This window comes from Anser anser, assembly GCF_964211835.1.
Source record: "Anser anser genome assembly, chromosome: 12".
NCBI lineage: Eukaryota > Metazoa > Chordata > Aves > Anseriformes > Anatidae > Anser > Anser anser.
Genome location: NC_139733.1, coordinates 14,861,876 through 14,883,053, shown reverse-complemented (window position 1 = coordinate 14,883,053; position 21,178 = coordinate 14,861,876). Strand labels below are relative to the sequence as shown.

At 36.2% G+C, this 21,178-nt stretch overlaps 1 protein-coding gene across 8 annotated transcripts in view; it reads left to right on the top strand.

The window, feature by feature from the left end:
• Positions 1-17,253, top strand: part of CFAP20DC (CFAP20 domain containing) — a 72,392-nt gene extending 55,139 nt beyond the window's left edge. For all 8 annotated transcript variants that reach the window (XM_083795844.1, XM_083795846.1, XM_083795842.1 and 5 more), the window contains 2 exons: positions 10,636-10,727; positions 16,781-17,253. In XM_083795844.1, the coding sequence (XP_083651970.1) occupies positions 10,636-10,727; positions 16,781-16,893 (205 nt within the window). In that variant the 3' untranslated portion in view covers positions 16,894-17,253. The remainder of the gene's footprint in view (positions 1-10,635; positions 10,728-16,780) is intronic.
• Positions 17,254-21,178: the final 3,925 nt, after the last annotated feature.

The window sequence follows — 21,178 nt, the reverse complement described above, 5'->3', positions numbered from 1 at the left end:
TAAGATTAAACTCACCCATAAAATGATGCAGTAGGAGAAAGATTGTAGTTATAACATTTATTTGCACTAAGCCAGAATTTCTCTAGCATGCATGCTGTAAAATTCAGATGCAAAACATCTTTGTCTCCCGTACTTCCAGGCAAGGGCTTAAATAGGAGAATAACTTAAAGTTGAGAAGGAAATTTAAAGAATGAGTTTTGCAAACAAAGAAGCATATTTATTTTTATGATTCATTAGAAGATCAAAGTCATACAACTCCATTACTTCTGCAAAACAGACAATATTACATTATGAAGTATTACAAAATTACATAACAGTTGTCAAAATAAGTGAACAAAAACAATGTATCACAAAAGGTACTTTGTCATTGTACTTGTTCACTTACTTTACTCATACACAAAATAGAGTAATTTACAATAGGTCTCCTAGTTGTTAATCTGAATTAGCAAAGTGCTGCTGCATTTGTCAGGTTATAATATGCATGAAAAAGAACATGACAATAGAAGCAAATGACACAGGAAACATCTAATTGAAAAGGTTAAATTTTTTAATCATGGTGGTAAAAAGCTTAGCTTCAGAAAGATTATTGAGAACCAGGTGGCTAATACATAAAAGCTTGTTAAAATAATCCAGAAATGGCTTTCTCTTGTATGGGAATCTGAAAACATAAAAAGTGGCAGCATATACACTAAGGGACTGGACATGGCAAATGCTCCTAGTCATGCTTTTGAGTCTATGTTAATATAAAGTAGTTTGTCTGTTGTACTTGTAGATTCAGGAGTTACTGAGAACATTTTTATTGTTCCACACTTTTTCTGAATATTCCTGAGCCATTGAAAGCGAGTGTTCTAACTACGCTTATATGCAGAGATGAAGAAAAGACCAAAAAAAGTCAACTATTCCCTACTATTGTTCCTAGCTTCTCAAGTAAAACCAAAGTAATAACAAACGAACACTGCTATTTTCATTCTGTTGAGAATTGGCCATCTGCAGACCACAGGTATTTTTCCAGTAAATGGTTACCTTCACAGTGGGAGATGAGAAGGTTTGTTAAGAGATTCAATTGTAAGACTTCTCTGGGATTTTTTTTTTTTTTTTAAGAACCTACCAAAGCAAATTAGAAACTCACATACTGACTTAACAGCTACTCTGGGACAGTTATCTGCATAGGGAAGGCTGTGGAATCAGGATCTCCATTTCTATGGAATCAGTCTTTGTAACATGCAGGCTCGTCAGAAATGATTATATGTGTGAAATCTTTTTCATAATTCACAATATGCAATAGACGCTTGTACTGTACAGAGAAGCAGTAGGCTCTAGGACACTGCAGGAGTGATAAGTGTGAAAGCCTCCTCTTTTAACATAAGCCATAGTCCCTGAGTGGGACTCTGAGGTTGTCCATGATAACAAGAGTCAGAACGCCGTGACCCCAACTGTCCATGTTGTTATCCCTCCTAACACTCAAGATAATGGGTGTTAAAGCCACTTCTGTGCAAAAATATCAGTCATTGTCCTGAAGAATATGAGAAAGGAAACCATCCAAAGAACAACAACAACAAGAAAAGAGTTTAATAGCAACAATTGTTAGTGTTCCTAGTGGAGCAGTCTCTCAGCTCCTTAGAGACTCTGAGAAAGATGTATCTGGCCCTCTGGTCTCCCTTTTTGGCCTCAAAATCTGATTAATTTCAGGAGCTGAGAATCAAGGCCTTTATCCTATTCTGTACGCCAGCACATAGTCTTATTCATGGGGTCAGCATCTCCTCTGCTATATGCTGATGCTATATCCTTCAGTCCTATCCTATTTCTCCATCCCTCTTTAAAAGCAGAGTTATAAATACTCTTCTTTTACAGCAGATGCTTCTTTTCTCAATAAAAGGAATATGCTTGTATATCTGCCTCAAGACTAGTACTGTAGAAAAAAATACAGGAAAATATGGGGCTGCATACATCAGATTAGATGGTTCATGTCTCTTGTGGTCATCACGCATGTTAATGGACATGATGTGTTACAGCAGCAAAAATAACATTGAACAGATGTATTATAGGGCCTTCAATGTCCCCTGTACATCGTTAAAAAATGCGAAGGACCTAGCTGTATTCACATTCTTGAAAGAGAGTGGTTACTGAATACTCAAAGGTGAGGAGTACTCTAAACTGCAATAACATTGACAGAGGGATTTGTCCAGAAACCTCTGCCTGCAGTATAAATGTCAGTGCAGAATAGCGGGGTACTGCAAATGGCACTTTTTACCAAATGTATATGCTTACGATGCTGTTCTTTTGCATCATCATGACACTTGGATGAATAAAGATATTAAGAGAATGGTATATGGCCCCATAGCATTTTTTGCTAGGCAAATTTCAGTCAGTCTTCCCTGAATGAAGTGTCAGTGCCTACATAAGGTGAGACAAGAGATTTTATATTTATTGCTGCACATAGAGAACAAATCAGCTGGTTCATATCTGTAGAAGCCTGTGTTCATGTGACACTACTGCTTGGAAGAGTGTATTGATAAACTTTTCGTATCAAAGGAGCCAACTGTTTTAGCCTTTCCCAGGACGTAACACATGCTGTCTGTTCGTGTACGGACTAGTCATCCCTTGTTCCTGGCAGGATGTCTGAAAGAGATCTTTCTTTTTTTCCTAAAAAGCAAAACTGCCTGGGTTTCCAAGGGCACAAATGCCCACATCTCCCTTCCCTGCCACCCCAGTATCATTTGTGCATTTGCTTTGATCCATCATGCAGAGTGTTGGTTTTGATTCCTTTATGTGATTTTGCTGTTGTTAGCAAAACTTGATGTTTTTGAAGAATCAGACCGAGGTACCATACCTCTCACTTTTGGTAATGATCAAATTTCTAGCTTAATGCTTTACCATTTAAGGTATTAATATACTAGAAGGTCAGCATTTCCTAGCATATTTTTTTTTCACTTTCTTGAAAAAGAAAGATAATTTTCACAGACTAGGAACATTCAACTGTATCACCTTTAACAAGTTTGATAATATTAAAGTTAGTGTTCTTTTGAGTCATGTTCTCTCCATTGATTTTTAAAAGCCCTCTGGCTCCATGTCATCCATTAAAAGTTAAATGGGATGCAGTCTACATCCAGGACACACAGAACAGTAAAGTGCCATTAGTGGCTGGCTGTGGAGGAAAGGAATTATTTTAACTGCGACAAGACTCGTTAGGTTCTAAGTTCAGGTGTTTCCTGAATAACAAAACATTAAAACATAATGTTTAAAATGCATGGTTTATTTAATTGTTAAAAATATGTGGAAGAAGAAGCAAATCCTTCCTAACAGATGCTTCATTAAATGTGGAAATCCAGTTGATTCACTGATCAATGAATATCTGATGTACTTTATTAGAATTCACTTGTTTAAGATTAGCTTCATATACAGGAATTTTAACACACCTTCACAAATTCATTACTTCCAATTTATACAGCTGGTCTTCTGATAACTGAATCAAAGCGAGCAAAGAAGAAAGGGCCAGTATTTTATTTAAATTAGATGATAAAACAGTAGTTTTCTCTATTAGTGTCATTTATATTGCTATTGAACATCAAGACTATAATCTAGCCAGCAAGTAAACATGGTGATGAACTAGAGGTTTAGCCTTTAAGTAAATTACAGTTAACAATTTAGATTGGGGTTTGTTTGTTTGTTAAAGTCTCTTTGTCTCCATTGGAAGTATGGTGTTTGGCAGGCTAGATTTGCTGAAGTGGTTTGGGGACAGGGAAAAGTCATTCTGTAAATACACTCACAATTTTCTAAAACTTAGTGGTAGCAAAAAACAAGTTCCAGTAAGGCATACAGTAAATGAAGATATTATGTATTAGGGATGGAATGAATCTGTCACTTTGACGGATTGTGAGGCAAAGAACAGATTAACAGATTACTCATAGTCAAAATGTAGCTCACTGTGAAAAATGTGCAGGAAATGGTAAGTGTTGGTTTGTGCTGATTTAATGATATTTTGAAACTACAATAACACTCCAGGAGAATAATACAATGTAGCACATCTTGCATTTTTTAATCATCAACGTATTGCTGGATTGACCTTAAATCCTTCTGATATTTCTTCTTAAAATATAGTTTTCAGTTCATGTAAAGTCATACAGACATGTATATTTATGTACTTTTTCAAATTTTTATTAAAATCTGTACTCAAAAATCTTTGATATGTATGTATTATATACTCTGTATTCCTTTGGTAGTATATCTTGATTTTCTGTATACTCACTGAGTTTTGCATTGTAGAAATACTGTTCTACTCATGTGGAGCTAAGTGACACTGAAGAGTGATTTATAAATTAATATTGAATGTTGCTTGGTTTAGGGCATATTTGTTTAAGAACTTGTAAGAATGTTCACAACTGAAATTATTTAAAGCATTTTATTTGCAATAATGGACAATTTAAGGCTAAGACGATTTCACAGTTATTACAGATATATAGTGGTATGACCTGAGATTTGATTTCCTTTTTTATTTTTAAATCTTAAGATTGCATATAACACAAGTAAATTGTATTGTTAACAGGCTTCAGAAGTCTTTGCTTTACTACTGAAACTAATATTGAAGGCTTTATTTCTATGGAAATGTTTCTATTTTTAAAAAATCTCATTACACATGCATACATAATATATTACAAAGCAGAATCCAAATAACTGTTTATTAAGTAAACTGATTTAAATAAATGAAGTTACACATATCCATGAAGTTCAGCAGATGTGTAAAAAACTGAAAATTCAGATCTGCTAGTGTATAGGAGCCTAAAAATTAATGGATGCTCCAAAACCAATATAGCAGGGAATGGGTGAGGGGTTAGGTCACAAAGCTAGGTGACTTTGTATTGATTTATTTAAGTATTAAGTTGGTCTCTCGCTACCTCTTTTAAATAGATACAATTAAAAATCCAAACAAAGTGAGAAAAAATAGGTCTTCATCCTACCTGAATATAGTATTTAATTTATATGAACCATACTTTAGATATGAGCTCATACTTTCCTTTCAGTGGATCATAGTAAGCTATTATTTACTTGGAGCACAAGATGTCAAGAATTGGTCCTTTTTTCCTTAAAATATTTTTGTACTCTTGATTTATACATTAGCATTCTCTGGCCCTCAACGGAGTTAATCAAATTATTCACTGTAAAAAATAATTTTGAGGCAAATGTGCTTCTCTTATTATCACTCAGACATGAGCCAGTTCTCCTCTAGTATTCATAAAAATTTACTAAGTAGTTCATGCAGCTAAATACCATCTTTTGTGTTCTTTATTGATTGTACTCTTCAGATGCTTAATAATCTCTCAATTTGATGTGTTCTTAATAATACAAAACTGATGTTACTTTTTCATTCCCTGGTTTGATGTAATTTTGCACTTGCCTTGCATTTTTTAAGTGTACTGCTAGGTTGACGTAATAATATGAGTATTCCTTTCAATTCCTATATAAACTATTAGACAAAGCTGTTGTACTGAAACTCTGAAGTATTTTAATTTTTTTAATAATATGGATTAAATGATCTAATTGATTTAAATAATACAAATTAAATATAATCCAAAAGAAAGGTGGTAAAGTATGCTATCTCAATTCATAGAAATGTTAGAAATCTTTATACTTAAGAAATTTGCCATTTTCTCATTCCATCTAGTAGGATAGCCTAAAAAGCAACTTTTAAAAAATAGGAGTATCAAAGGTGTTCAACAAGATTTAAATCAAAGCCCTGATTCTTCATTTTTCTGTTGATGGTATTATTGCTCATTGCAATAGTTCTGATATAGTATTGCCATTGGTTGAATCTTTGTTTAAGTGCTGCTTTAAAAAGCATCACTAATTTTCTCAACAGATTTTACTGATGGATGCCATTTTCTGCAAAATTTACTATTCTGTCATAAAACTAAAAATTGCGTTCATAAATCCAAAAGATTTATTCTGTTTTCCATCACAGCTCAGCTATCATGTGATCTTTCAAAATATGACACTTATTTTCTGATTTTTTTTTTTTAAGAAAAGACCAAGGCATAACGTATGTTTTATTATATTTTGATATGAAGAATTGCATCCAGAATAATTAAGAACCTCAGTGCCAGCATTAAAGATGCTTGCCACTTTGAATGTGTGTGGAATCTTTCTGTTCCAAGCCTTCATACAAAAAAAGTCACAATGTCAAATGACAGTACTTAGCATTCAGCATTGTTATCAGAAAAGCTCTAGATAGTTTATTGCGTGTTGATTGTATTGATTATAGCTTGAGGCATTGATAGCATAAATAGAGTATCATTAATTAGTCAGAGTGCTTGATTAGCTTTTCTGTTTTAAGGTGATAAACTAGCTTCTTGAAGAAGTTCATCCCAGAAATATTCTTTATTCAGTCCAAGTAAAAACACAACAAATGGGAACACAGGCCACAGTCTGCATTTCTCAAATGTTAATTGCTGGTTGTCTCCATGCTGTGCTCTCTTCTTTTAGGCATGGTCTACAAATTTTCTCTGATTTTTTTTTCAAATTACTGTATACACTCTGTCCCACACACAAATATGCTTTAGGTGCTTCCTAAGAGCATCTGCAGATTTCATTGTGAAAAAGTCTGTCTTGACTGCAAGACTACATCATCTATCAGAATTACGATCGTAAGCTCATGTTTCAGAGGTTTATCAATCAACTATAAATATTTACTCTCTGCTGCAACTTGACCGAGAAGATTTCAGCACACATAAGCTTTCTTTTTTTAAATTTTAAATTTTACAAAGGATTGTCTTAGACATTGCTAACTGACATGTGGAAGTGATAAGCTAGTTTTTAATATATATTGTGTAAAACCTTAAAAGTAATATTATGTCAATAATGGATTCCTAATATTGCACTGTTTTATTTACTTTTCTTGGTGGTTAAAGCTATTAATTTTTCTTGGACAGTGAGGAGAAAAAACATGAACTGATTCCAGACTATTTCAATAGGAAATAAACTTACCATGCACTTCCTGTGCCTCAATCATAAATACATACACCTCTACCTCCCTTTAGAACCATCAAAATCCCTAGCTCTTACACTCACACCTGCTAGAGCAAATAGTAATTCTTCAACTGAGCCAGGTGCATCTTAATAAATATAAAGATGAAACTGAACAACTTCTGTACAGCAGAATTAACTCAGTTGAATTAAAAAAAAGGGACAAAATCATACAAATAATCACAAATCATCACATCTTTGATTTCTCAGACTTATCTTTCAGGAAGACTTTGCAGAGATGAGACTTCAAACTGAAATTTGTAAATTTCCTGAGTAATAAGAACCAAGAATATAAGAGAGATACTGGTTTGATGGCAAATGATTACCACCCTCCCTCCATGTTCCGTAAATGAGTTATCATTCTTTTCCCTTGGAAATAATTGCCTTGTTGTCTTTCCTTCCTTCATACTAACATCCTCTCTGCTCTCCAGGTACAAACTCCTTTTTATTTTTTTTTTTTAGAAATGATCTGATACCTATTTTTTATGAAAAACATGGATCTGTAAACTCTTCTGTTTTGTGCCAGACCTGTAGAACTTCATGTATGCTCTAAAGCTTCTTTACTTTTCTAACATTTGTTAGTCCGACTGAGTTAATTCTCTTTACCAGCAAGCACCATCTTTCCTCTGTCCTTGCACAACCGTAGCTTCAGCAGTCTTCCCAGCAGAAATACTTTAGTCCTCCTCTGTGTCTCAAACATCACTGTCTTTAAGTTGTAATGAACTGGGAAGAAAGGGTAGCTTGGGAAGTGGAGATGTAGATTAGCACTAATAGTTCTGCCTTGCCTTATCTAAAATTGTTGCAGTTACTCAAAAAGGTTGCCTTTACTGACTTTATGCTTCAGTACAATTGTAGAGGATTGGGTAAGTGCTAAAGCTTAGTGCTCTCTTACTGCTTGCTGTGAGCATGTTCAGATATTAGTGTTTGGCTTCATGTTGGCTGAGCATGAGGCAGCAAAAAACACATGTGCAAGTGGTAGAAATGGAAAATAAATTCTACCATGCTACTGAATATCACATGCATGTACTTAACTGTTACTCCTGGAAGCTTTTGAAACTTTGCTGCAAATGAATAGTCTTTGGGTGAATTCAGGGAATGCAAAAATGGTAAGCAATGACAGAGAGCGCTAATAATGAGGTGTCTAGGCAAGGATATTGCTGTGTGGATTAGTTGTACCAGTTCTCACTGGCATTGGCTGAACAGCAGGGAAGGACAGGTTGTGAAGTTGGCCATATATGTGGAAATAGAATGATGGTATAAAAAAAAAAAATTTTGAACTATATTTTTTACATATTGAAATGATGGAAAAATCAATATCTCTTCCTTTAAATCTGCTATACTACTTGCTGGATTTCTACACCAGCAGTTCTGTTTCCTGAGGCAGAAAATTAGTTTTTTCCATTTTGACTGTAAACAGATAGGTGGTTGTCCCCTGATTCACCCCAGATTATGTGTACATGCCAGCAGGAGATGATGTGGAATCCATAACAAGTCCAGAAGTAAGAGAAAAACTAACAATAAAAAAAAAAAAGCAATTGGCATATTTTAGCAATTATAGCACATGACTGAGCCTTGCCAGATTTCGCTGTCAGAAACTCATCTTACATGAGATCATCAAGGCTTTTCAGAAAGTAGATGTACATTACCTGTTTACTTGGTGTTGGACAATTGATAGTCTGGCAATGTAAAGAAATCTGTCAAGCTTTGGGAAAATTCACCCTTTCTAGAGGAATCTGCGGATTCTGAAGTTACTTTCGCAGCCCTAGCTAATCTTCCCAGCCTCTAGTACAAGTTTGCGTGTAAAATGTTCTTGTGCCAGCTGTTGGAACAACCATGACCAAACATAAATTGAATCAATCCCAAACTAACTTTAATTTGCTCTGTAGAGCTGCACTGTTCCCACCGGCATGAAGCAAACACAGGGGAATTTAAAGACCCCTTTTCCCATCTAGTTCCCTTGCCTTGCAGTGAAAAAGGTTGGTCAAAAAGGATGGATCTACTTCTATCAATATAAGATGATTTACTGAGGTTCTTTGAAATCTGTTCAATATGTTCAATTTCGATCATTCAGTTTAGTTATTTCTATGGAGGCTTTAATGTGTTAAACCTCTTAAATGCTGAACAGGAGAGATGGGAACGTAATGAAATATCAGCGATGCACCGTGTACAGAGATCAGTTTCCTCTATGACAAGAATTGTGAGATGTGGTCAACTACACAAGGATTGCCTGAACTTTGTGACTTAGATGTGTCCTTCCAGGGCTGTGTTTCTCTCTCTGGTAGTATAATATGAATGAACTCTCATACGTGTGTTTCCCATCCAATTTTTTAGTGAAAAAGTCTGCAGTTCAGTTCGCAATAAAAAAGCAATAGCAATAACAAAATAACAATAAAAAGGACTGCTCTGTTTTCCTTTCTTTGAGCCGTAGCAATCAAAGACAGTGTATCATAAAGTGGTGTATGTGAAATGAACATTGAACTTTACATCAATGTATGATAATGGGAAAATCATTTTTAAAAGCTATCACAAAGTAGTGTTCAGCAGAGGCATAAATTGCCTATTAAATTAAATAGGTGAAGAAGTTCCATACTCCCTTCTCTGTGATAAAGATGCCACCAAAACTTCTTTCTTCACAGAAGTAAAACAGATCTGTGACAGCTGTGATGAGACGAGTCCTCTGTCTTCTGGTCAGCAAATAAAACTATGTTGTGCTCAATAACAAATGTTTTATTTACAGCATATAACAGATTTTATAACAATAATAAATTGTTCTAAACTAATGTTTATAATGTGTTTACCTAATAAAGGTTGTTTTTTCAATATCAACAACTACTTTTAATAATATTCTGATTCAATCCAGTATTTCCTTCTTAAAAACACTAGGAAGCTGTTAGCATGTTATTCTTAGCTTTGATCATTAATTCTGTCCCTTTATTGAAAAATTTAAAAGTTAAAATGAACTGCAAAGAGTAAATTATTTTATACAAATCATCTTTCCCACAGTTCACGAGCACTGACTTGGCATCACGCTGTTCATGGCATGTTTCTCGTGTCTATGCCCAGCTCTCGCCCACAGACCACCCAGCCTCTGAAAGTTACAGCACTTGCTCACGCTATAACAGGCAGCTCCAAGCAGTGGACAAACACAGCTCTTACAGTTGTGCTAAGGCTTTTTCTCTAGGGATGGTAAGAATTTTCAATCACATGGACCCCTACAGTCTCTCAAACACAGGTGGCTTCTCCCAAGTCTGTTCCTCAGACAAGGACTCCCCTGAGTCCCGTAAGCTTGCAGGGCACAGCTCTGTGGATTACGGATCACACCTCATGTACAGCATTGGCTGGCAGAGCAATACCAGCTGAAATCTGCAAAGCCAGCCTGACTTGGAACACAGGTTTTCGGTGTGAACAGGTGAAAATGCTAAAGAAGAAAGCCTTAACTTTTTTAATTGTATTAGCTATAAACTAAATTTTTATAATAATAAAATCCAGCTTCATTTTGTTTCATCACACTTGACGACCTGTGGTTTCCTTTGAAAGTTTTCTAAAAATCAGATTATTCCAACAAACGGGAACACAAACTGTGCTTTAAAGAGTGATGTTTTGATTTGTGTTTTTCAGAGACTGGTTGAACGTGTTCAGTCCACCCCTCACTCCTGCAAGCCAAAAACTGGACGAGCACACTAAATCTTCAACAAATCAGAGTATTCCAGGTAGGTTTATGAAGACAATGAAAAGGGCTTGGATAGGACAACATTTATAAATGCTGTTTCTGTAGCACTGGTTCTGTTTTCCAGTAGTTTTTTTATACTGCTACATTTTGGGTTCAGAGTTACTATTCTCAGTGCAAGCTAGCAGAGTTTTCCATGCAGTATTATTTGCCTCTGATAAAAGAATAACTTACGCAGTCAGTTTCCTGACAATCTGGTTAGATATAGATTAATCTCATAAAAAAATGCATCTTATTTGTTTAAAATAAGGAATTGATGATAGTGTGGATGGCAAACCTATGAAAAAAAGAATGCAAAGACTAAAATTCATCTTCAGAAGAACTATGGTTATGTATGTAATACTTCCATTATGAAGAAAAAATACAAATTTATCTTTAAATGAAATCTCAGCATGGCTTCCTAAGTAAAGATTGCTGAGTCATCACCTCAAGTGTTACAGATTTCGTTTATAATGGCAGTTGCTTAGAGAATGCTGAAGAAGTTGGCTGAAATTGGAAAGTCAACAACAATAGAATAAAACATATATCCTGTTGTTTTTTTTTTTCAAACACCCTTTTTTCTTCTTTGTTGTGTTAGATACCCACTTTTTTTTTCACGTCCAGGGAATTCAATGTGAAATCTCATAAATCTGACCTGTGTACTTTGACTGCTTAAGGATGAAGTTGTCTTAGTGATTTACTGCCTGAAATAGATCACGGCCCTCAAATCAGGAATCTTTTTGTAGATGTGTATTTGTAATTGTTTATGACAGCAAAACAGAATTTTGCTGTCAGGAGGGGACCTTGCTTTGAAGAATCAAATAATATGTTTTGTTAAGGGTCCTAAGTAAGCCAAAGAGAATTGGACAGTAATCCTTGAGTTAAAGGTGTGTTGGATATAAATTTGTGAAAGGTCTCTGAGAATGTTTTGATGTTAGTATTATGAAATCCAAGACTTGCTGCAGTAAAGCTTGAATTCCTGTATATTTTAAAAATTGGATGATTATCTCTAGAAAGCTAGTATATATATATGTATAGATACACCTGGGAAAATCTTGGATTTGTCCTATTAATTCACACTAGGCATTCCAAATTGTTTTGTAAATTGTTCCTAAACTCATTTTTCTTTATGCTGAAATATTTTAAATGATGTGTCTGCCATGGCACATTTAGAGAACTGAAAATCTCTATATACCATAGCTTTTTATTTTAGCAACCTTCATTGAATCTAATTGAATTCTGGATCATGTATATGTATGATATTTGTAGTTTTAATAACTTCACGGAGATTTTTTTTATTTTCAAATACTCAAAATACCTGCTGTAGTGGTTGAAATGATCAAGTTTCATTTCCCCAAGAAGATGGAGCAAATAAGAGAGAACAATAAAGCAGTTCCTTTACCTTTCCTCCCCACACAGAACAGTTTGGATTTTTTTCTGAACTACTAGAAACCCTTCCCTATCTAAGTAACAGAGAAAATCCATAAGTGGTCTTAGCACCTGTGGGAAGGGGAGGTAGGACTGACAAATTAAGAGGCTTACCCAAACAATATACAGCATCTTCAAGAAACTTTTCTGATTGTTTATAATCCTTTAAAAATGTGTCCTTCTGCTGTATTGACAGCAAATTGGCATGCATTTTTTCACATAAACGATACATTCAAGTTTAACACAAACCTTTGGGTGTAGTATAGTGCTATGTGAAAGCATGGTGCCATATAATACACACATATCAGATTAGATTAGACTGTGAGTTTTCCTAGATCTCTTGGTTTAAAAAGACTTGATGGACCATGGTAACTAGATATTTTGCAGTATTATTTTTGAAAGAGATGCTAAAAAAGGTTTTATCTTGTTATACGTCTCTAACACTTCAGAATAAATGTGGGGGGGTTTCTTAATCACTTCACTTGAGGTTAGGTATTTGTGTGACAAAAGAACTGCTTTATTGCTTACACTTGAGTACCAGATTAACAAACTGAATGCTCAAATTCATTCCAGGAAATTCTGATGCCCTAATTATATGTATTTTTAATATCACATTAGAAAATAAGTTACTTCGCATGTTGGCAAGTGACTTAAGTGTCACAAGATTTTCTTGTGTGTGTGTGTGTGTGCAGTTTTCCAGTATACCAAGTATCACAGTATAACACAAGTATATTATGAGTACTGAAAATCCACAATGAGGCATAGTGTATCTGAGATGGCCATTTTAAAATTATCCTTAAAGAAAAGTAGCATTAGTATATTTCCAAAAATTCTTTAATTCTTGTATTTTGGAAAAAAAAAAATCTTTAGTTTGATGCATAACTTTGGAGGAAAAGGTAATTAATTTCTGAAAAATTTTACTGAGTTCCTTTCTTAATAGTGACACCATCCATAATACATAGTTAAATGGGAAGATGTAATGAGAAGTAGTCTTGTGTTTGACATGTTTCACAAGATAATCAAGACCAAAATTTAAACTGATAAATATGATAAATTTTAATAGATTTTTCCTTTATTGGAGATTGATGTTCCCGACTCATAGAAAATGTCGTTTACCTTTAGATAACAAGTCACACAAGAAAGTTTCCACAGTAAGAGACAAAGGCAGAGTCATAAATTCTCTGAAACTTACCTCATTGTATCTTGTTATTTGTCTAAAGATAGTGCTGCAGGAACCACAGCATTTAACAGACTTCTTTCTGGGACCACAGCTGTTGACAATATTCATATGGTAACCCTGCAGTACATAATTACAGTATAGATTTGAGCACTGTAGTTCAATGGTCAAGGATCATATCAGAGAAAATATTAGCACTGTTCTCTTCAGCATCCCTTTTCCTGACAGATGATTCTGAGCAATTGACCTCCACCAGGGTGAGATTATGATCCCCATATTTTAGAGTGAGATTTCCTATCAACCATTTTCTAACATTAAAAGCTAGAATACAAGAAAAATTGTATTTCTGTGAAACAGGCAACTGTTTATTTTAGTTCTTCAGACTGGTGACTATGTAAACACTTAGTGTTAACATAGTCCAAATAACAACACATTTATCTGTATGTTTGTTTCCATGTTCAGAAAAAGCTGCTGCCTGCCTCAATTCCTTGATATCCAGGTTTATACAGGTAGAGAAAAATCCTTTCTCTATAAAAACAATAGCTCCATGATTTCAGTGGGGCAGCATATCATTTTTTAGACAGGTTCTCAGAGGTACTGTCTTCAGTCTTATTTCAGCTCAAGTGAAGAAAAAAGTACTCATCCCTTTATAAAGTATATCACAGACTTTGGCAAGTTTTCATTTAAAATCAAGTTATTTTCTAGCCTTAACAGCTGCAGAAAATACTGTTTAATTTTACAGTGATTTAAGAACAAAAGCTTCCACTTTGCTTTCACTATGATATTCAAATTAAGCTGCCAAGAGGTTTTTTCATGCAATCCTGAGCTGCTTAGGCCCCAGAAGAATGGATGGTGGCAGAGCATCAGCAGCTAGGGAAATGTTCTTTGAAATGCACTTGTTTGTCGGTTAGTTTGGCCCTGGATTTTGAGGAGAAGCATAGACAGGAAGCACAAAATAATAAAAGTAAGAATTCAGTGGAAATAACAATATGGTTTCAGGTGGAAAAGTAAAGCTCTGTGAGGGAACGATGCACGAACACCATTTGCTTGTTTACCGTCATGTGAAATGTAGGAAAAGATGTTTGGTTCCCCCAAACTGTCTGCACTGAATCATTTTTCCCAAAAGCAACATCAATCAAAGTATCTCGGTTAACCTTTTTTAGCTTGCCAGGTCTGGTGACGGGACCAACAGCAAGGAGGGCACCAAATGAGCTTTACCTTTTTACTTCTGGTTACAGTGAGACCTAGTTTCTTTCTGACTGCATTTGTTCGTGCTATTGAGGGAACAATAATGAGATCTCTTCCCAAACAATAAAGCACGTACTTCTTCTGTACGCATTAAATGCACCAACCTACTTTCTGGTCTCTAGATAATGTAACTAACCCATATATCGTTGTGTGATCCTGCCTGTAAATAGATTCTGCGTGTTGTAAAACTGCCGCCGTTAGCATAACAGGCCATTACTTATTATGAAGTGTTAGGGCATACAAAGCATTCAGTTTGTATTAGCAGCCTGCGAACATTTATGGTGAAATTCCAGATACAGATAGCATTCAGCTATGATTTCCTGTCGTATATAAAGCATCTATAATAAAAATCTGTCTGGCTTGATCAGTGTATTTTAGGCTAAGAATTCATTTCTACCTAAACCTTTTATAACCTAAAAACATTCTTGGATTCTACATAGCTTTAGACAATCAAGATCTAAAATTTTTATTGTCTGAAAAATCTTATTTCCTCTCCGATATTGCAGGCTTTTTTGTACAGATTTTTTATATCAGAAATTACACATTAAAATCCCATATGTTTAGAGTTAATTTACAAGCTGAGTGTAAGAAACAAGTGAATACACTGTCTGAAAGATTCAGGACTCTGTTATCTGAGGTACCAGAACTTTGTTTTGTCACTGTATTGAGCAGGTGAAGCAGAGGAAGACCCAATTCTTATCTATTCCCCTACGTTAAAAATAATCAATGGGAGACTTGTAAGTTGCAAAATTTTTGTCACTGTTTTAAAAATAATGGAATGCTGAAAAATCAGGTTGCAATATAGTTAAATAGGGAGTTCGTATTTTTGCCTGTAGTAAGACTGCTTTCTACTGTGAGTAGACGCTCAAAAGGCAGTATTTCCTTTTACTGACATGAAATGCTGCTAAATTTTCATCCATGGAATTCCATCCTGTTTCTCAGTGGGTAAAAACCGAGTGAAATCCATGGGGAAACTTTCATCATCATAAAAAGGAATGCACTTGGTGTGTATTAACTAAGTGTAACTGAGAGCAGTATGCAGTCACTACCCTGAACTGAAAATTTATTTTCACATTCTGATCTGAAGTTCCAGAGACTCACCCTGGTTAACATCTTTCTCCAATAAAAAAGATTTTTTATGACATTCTGATGTCATTAAGCAATATGGTAAAAACACACGAGGAAATAAAATACTTACAGGTTCTATAGAAGGTAGTTTTCAGCTGCATTTCTTAGAAGTTCTACAGTTGGTTTGTTATGAGCCGTTAGGATACTACACTACCTTGCTCTACTAAAGAGAAAAAAAAGAAAAGAAAAAAAAAAGAGTTTTTCTTTATTTTAATTTTCAGACATCTTTATTTATGACTAGCAAACCTCATCTGAAAATATGAATTGGAGTATATACCTTTACATGCATGGTTAAATGTGCTATCTCAGGATAACACCGCGTATCTTCTTTTAGTCTAGCTTTGGCTTTTATTAGGCTTCCTACAATGAAAGAGCTCATTGTCAAAGAAAAGTCAATATGAGCACATTTATTGCAACAATATTGACTTTGCTGTAAGTTTGTTAGACTTATTTGTCACATGATTTCTTCCTCAACCTAAGAACAATTAATGAAATATACTTAACTACCTAAATGTAACAGATGTAAAACTAGCAATAATAAATACCCTATAAATACTACACAGTATGCTAACACACTTCAACACAGTCACTGTGAGACCAACATGATAAGCAAGAATATTTCAAATAAAGATTTTTGTGCTGCTTAATTTTCTGGGTTTCCATATAGAATGTACTAATAATACATAGTTTGATTCTTACAGGCCTTAAATATAGATTGACTTGTCTTTCTAGTTCCGAAGTGAACATTGAGAAGAATATCACTTAGGAATACTTTGATGCACTATGAGTAAAGGTGTTTCTGATGAACGGCTCTCTTGGACTTTGTATAGTCCAGTTGTTAAGCAAACTCTGAATGACATCATTTCACCTCAACTAAAGACAAGTCTTCAGAAATGTATGTTAAAAAAAAAAAAAGAAAGTGAATTGCAGTTATCTTGAAGGTAACAATGCAAAAGTCAAAAGATTATACAATTTAAAGAGAAATTCTGTCACATTTGATAGAAAGGTATTTATTTCCATGTTATTTTTCAAAGTGAATGAAAGTAATTTATTCTTACTTTTTACACTTCACACAGGTGAAGATGACCTCAATGCTGAAGAAGATGAGGAAGTCTTGACTCTTTTGTATGATCCATGTCTGAACTGTTACTTTGACCCAAATTCTGGGAAGTACTATGAATTGGCATAGTCAGATCATGAGATACATTATTTTATAGCCAGAAGGGTTTTATCTTTTAACTGTTTGTAAAGTGTGACTGAGCTGTATAATTTATCATGTAACTTAAAACATGAATTAACCAACAGTTTTGCAAACAAATGAATATATTATGTAAATAGTGTCTTATTTTTATAGTTTCACATTAAGTTGTAATGCAGTGGAAAATCACATCACATAAAAGTTCCTTGTGGCTAAGACATTTATTTGTTAGTTTAATTTATTTCCAATACTCAAAGGTTCTACATGGGAACAAATGAAGTTGAATCAAGAGCTTTTGTGGTGTTCATCTGTAAATTATGCTTTGACTCAAATAATTTTTTTTTTTTTTCATTACTTGCTTACTGGATAATTTTAATCGATTCCAAGCTATCTTACCCTCTGTACTGTTAAAATACACAATGCATTGTTCAAAGGCATCTATTTAATAAGTTCCCTCCCTCCCTTTAGTCATCAGAAAAAAAAAGCAGTATTTTCCTCATCTTCGAGAAATTCCCTACTATTGCATATTACAGTAATGAGATGATGTCAAAGCTGTAGGGTGTTACAGTGTGTACAGTACAGTGCACTGTAAGGTGTGTACACAGGCAGTTTGTACTAGACCACAACAGGGTAAATACAGCAGGCCCTGAGATTACCAGCTACTGTCTACTTTACTGCTGTAATTTAACATAGCCCTGAAGAAGAGCAATGAGTGATTGTTTCAACACTCACGAATTGGAGCCTTGTTCCATGTGAAGTAAGAAGGTGTGTGTATGATTCATATGTGAAGCTGTGCTCATAGTACAGTATTTCTTTTTCTGTTATACCTTGCAATAAAAGAAGATAATTTATTTTTCCTGTCTGTATTGGCTTTCAGTGCAGTTTTCAGTGAAGGCCCCAAACTTCAAGGCCCAAAGTTCCAACGTAGAGATTTAAATTGCCTGCATCACGGTGTGATTGTTTTCCGTTGTACATATAATATCCCTGTGGAGCATGAAGAAAGATTATAGAGATAAACCAGACCACATGTAGCCTTTGCAAGTAAAATCAGCACCTGAAACTGAATAAAATACTGTGCATGCAAATGTGTCAAGCTTTGTCTGCTCAAGAAAGCAGTTAACCTGATGCTGATGCTTCTGCAGTGCCACGGCTGTTACTTGGCTCCAAGCAGTGCCCAGCCCCAAAGCAGGGGAGATTCTGCAACGCTGAGCAGAGGGACTCGCCCCCAGTGACCCCCCCCAGCCAACAGGACACTTGCTCAAAGGGTAAATAAATCATCAGAAAAACAGTTGGCTGGTATTGGAGAAAAGGTGCGGGGCAGGGACTGCCTATGAAACAAGAAGTCCAAGGAGAGAAGCTGTAATGTAGTTGAGTTAGTGGAGCAGCGTTGGAGTCCACCAGTTCAGTACATAACAGTTTCATAGAGACAGTTAAAGGGGATGTCAACATCACATGGCAAAAGTGATCTATAGACATTGCTCGAAGTTTCTACTTGATTATATCCAGTGCTGTTCCACAGTAATCATTTGCAAGTTGATTACTCAGTGAATTTTTAAGAATAATGTATTCGAATGTCATAAAGTAAGCTTAGTAAGCTCACTGGCAAGTGATTTAAAATGTTATGTCTGTAAATTATTTGTAATTATGGATGCCAGTTAATGAATATCCTAGAATCAATTGGAAATGCAGTTGTTAATAGTGGCTTGGCATAAGATCAGATTGTGTATTTGGCTTCTGTGGCAGGTACAAACATATCATCACAAATTGATTCGAGTAGCACTGAAATCCACGGGAAGACAGATACTGTGTGGAGATAATTTACTTACCCTGCCTTAGCCTGCTTCTCCCAGAAAGATTTGTATCTGTTCTTGCTAATGCCATAATCAGTTTAAAAGTTCAATGAAATCATAATTTTGCCCTTCAAAAATCAGATCCTAACTTGTGCATGCTTGTACATATCTAACTGCTTTCTGTTTACCAACATTTAGTGATCAGGACCGTGTTCTCTGTATTTGAGGCAAGGGCTATTTAAAATGTATTGTTAATTTTCCTTTCACAGCCCCATGTCTCACAGGAATGATTGGATGTGCTACAGCACCACTGTGAATCCAGACTGGGTCACTGATGCTTCTGAGACAACAGCTTACTTTGTAAATAAATAACTCTTTCAGAGTGTCTGCAAGCTGGTGTGCGCTATGTAAGAGTCAGATGTCTGCAAAGGGCCAGCGGATGGTCTGCCAGTGACTTGGGGCAGACACGTCCTGGCTTCACAGCAGGCAGTCACTGCTGTGTCACATATAGCAGTCTGTAAACGGGCATCCAGAGCTGGACAGAAGAGAGCCCTTGGCAACTCCAATCTCACCCCTGTCTTTAATGGGATAAGGAGGCAGGCAGGTAGCAAAACTAAGTTTGGAGCGAGCCTGTTGTTCCAGGCAGGTTCACAGCAAGTCCAGATACGCTGTGTTTTCCTGTCATTAGCAAGGTAGCATTTTACAGGTAAGTCCTGCTTTTCAAAATCAGCAGTTTGGGATCCTTGCCCTTTGCATTCTAGGTAGCAGCTTTATGTCTTCAACATCCATGGGGACTGATTGCCCTGACGCTGTGAGCAACATCTGTGAGCAGAGCAGCACGGAAGGCTTAGCTACAAGGGCTGCAAGTTTTGCTCCCGATGTTTTTCGTAATCATCATCCTGGGAACCTAGAACTAAAGCGCTGCTGGTACACACGCATGCTTCAGCCAATTTCTCAAGGCCAGCATTTATGGCAAGTTACAAAGAGCACATATATTTGCTCCCAGCAGTTGTGTGCAGTGGTGTTAGTCCAAGAGAGACACATCGTTCCCACTATGGTGCGCTTTCAAACAGGTAAAAAAACATGTGCCTGGGCAAACAGTTCCAGGTTAAACTGTCTGCAGGCATTTGTGTCTACGGACCCAGCATCAGTTATGATTTTTGAGAGCAGAAATTTTGAAATGCAATAAATTTTAATAAGGCTTAATTAATGTTTCCTAGATGAGCATTGCAAGAGGAATTGAAAATAGCTTGATGAACCTGCAGGAGTCAGCAGATCTCAGGTGAAGCAGTTGTCCCTCAGGCCTCACTGTTCCCCACACGTGGCAGGTGAGGCAGACAGCTCTGCTTCGTTTCCAGCTGGTGCAAACAAACCTCCTTCCAGTCAACCAGCTTTCAGACAGTTCAGGAGGGGGGAGAAACCTTTAAAGCACCTTCCAGACACAGCCCAGAGCCGTGTGTTTCTGTCCCTCTGGAACGATTCTCCCTATTCCTCCCATTCTTTTTGCCTTAGGCCCGTTTATGCTTTCAAGGATTTCTCCAAAGCCTGCCCAAATATCCTGGTTTCAGCCCTTAGGTCGCTGCGGGCTGCAGTGGCAATGAGGCATGGGGAACAGGCAGCATGGGCCCTGTGGGATCTGGCACGTTCTCCTCCGAGCAGCTGCTAGCACCTTGTAATCTCCAGTCTTGCGGAACTGTCCCCTGTTGAACCCGGGTGCTGTGTGTACACACTGGCCTCATTATGCCGAACAGAGAACACACTCTGTCCTAAGGAGCTCGCAGTAGGACACCAGCCTTGATTTCTTCCCCTCTGCTGCTGTGGTTACTAGGTAAGAAGACATGAGAAGTAATTCTTTATTATTCATATATCCTTCACCCATCAAACACCCCATTTAGGAGCGCATCCTCTAAACTTTGGGTCAAATGGCAAGACTGCACAGGCTGAAAACTCCATGAAAATCATTTTGCATAATATTCATATTTCATATTCAAATTTTTTTCCATGGTATTTCTTTATATTAGAAAAGGGCTTATTTTTAAGCAATGGACTATGGGTAAAATGAAAAGACAATCCAGTCTCTCTTTTCTGTGTGGTATTGCTGATAATCACCACTTTTCTCATGGTTACTATAGTAACTTGGCATCCTTAGCTGCCACCTTTTTTGGCACTTTGAAAAAAAACTATTTAAATTCAGTTCCCTGATACACTGAAAGCTTGTCTTCATGATACCCATGGGAGTGTGTAAGTGTAACAACAATACTTGTCATTTGTTCTTATTTGGTGTTTAACTTGCTTGTTAGCAGCTGTACAGGCAGGTCTCGCTGTGATGTTCCGGGATCCTGCTGCAGGGATTATTACCAGCGAAAATGCTAACGCCCTGGGTGAGACCCCAGAAACAGCCCTGAGCTGCCACAGGGTCACAGGCCGCAGCCTGCCGAGTGAAGGCCTGTGCAGGATTTTGCTCTCATCATACCACTCTAAAAGTA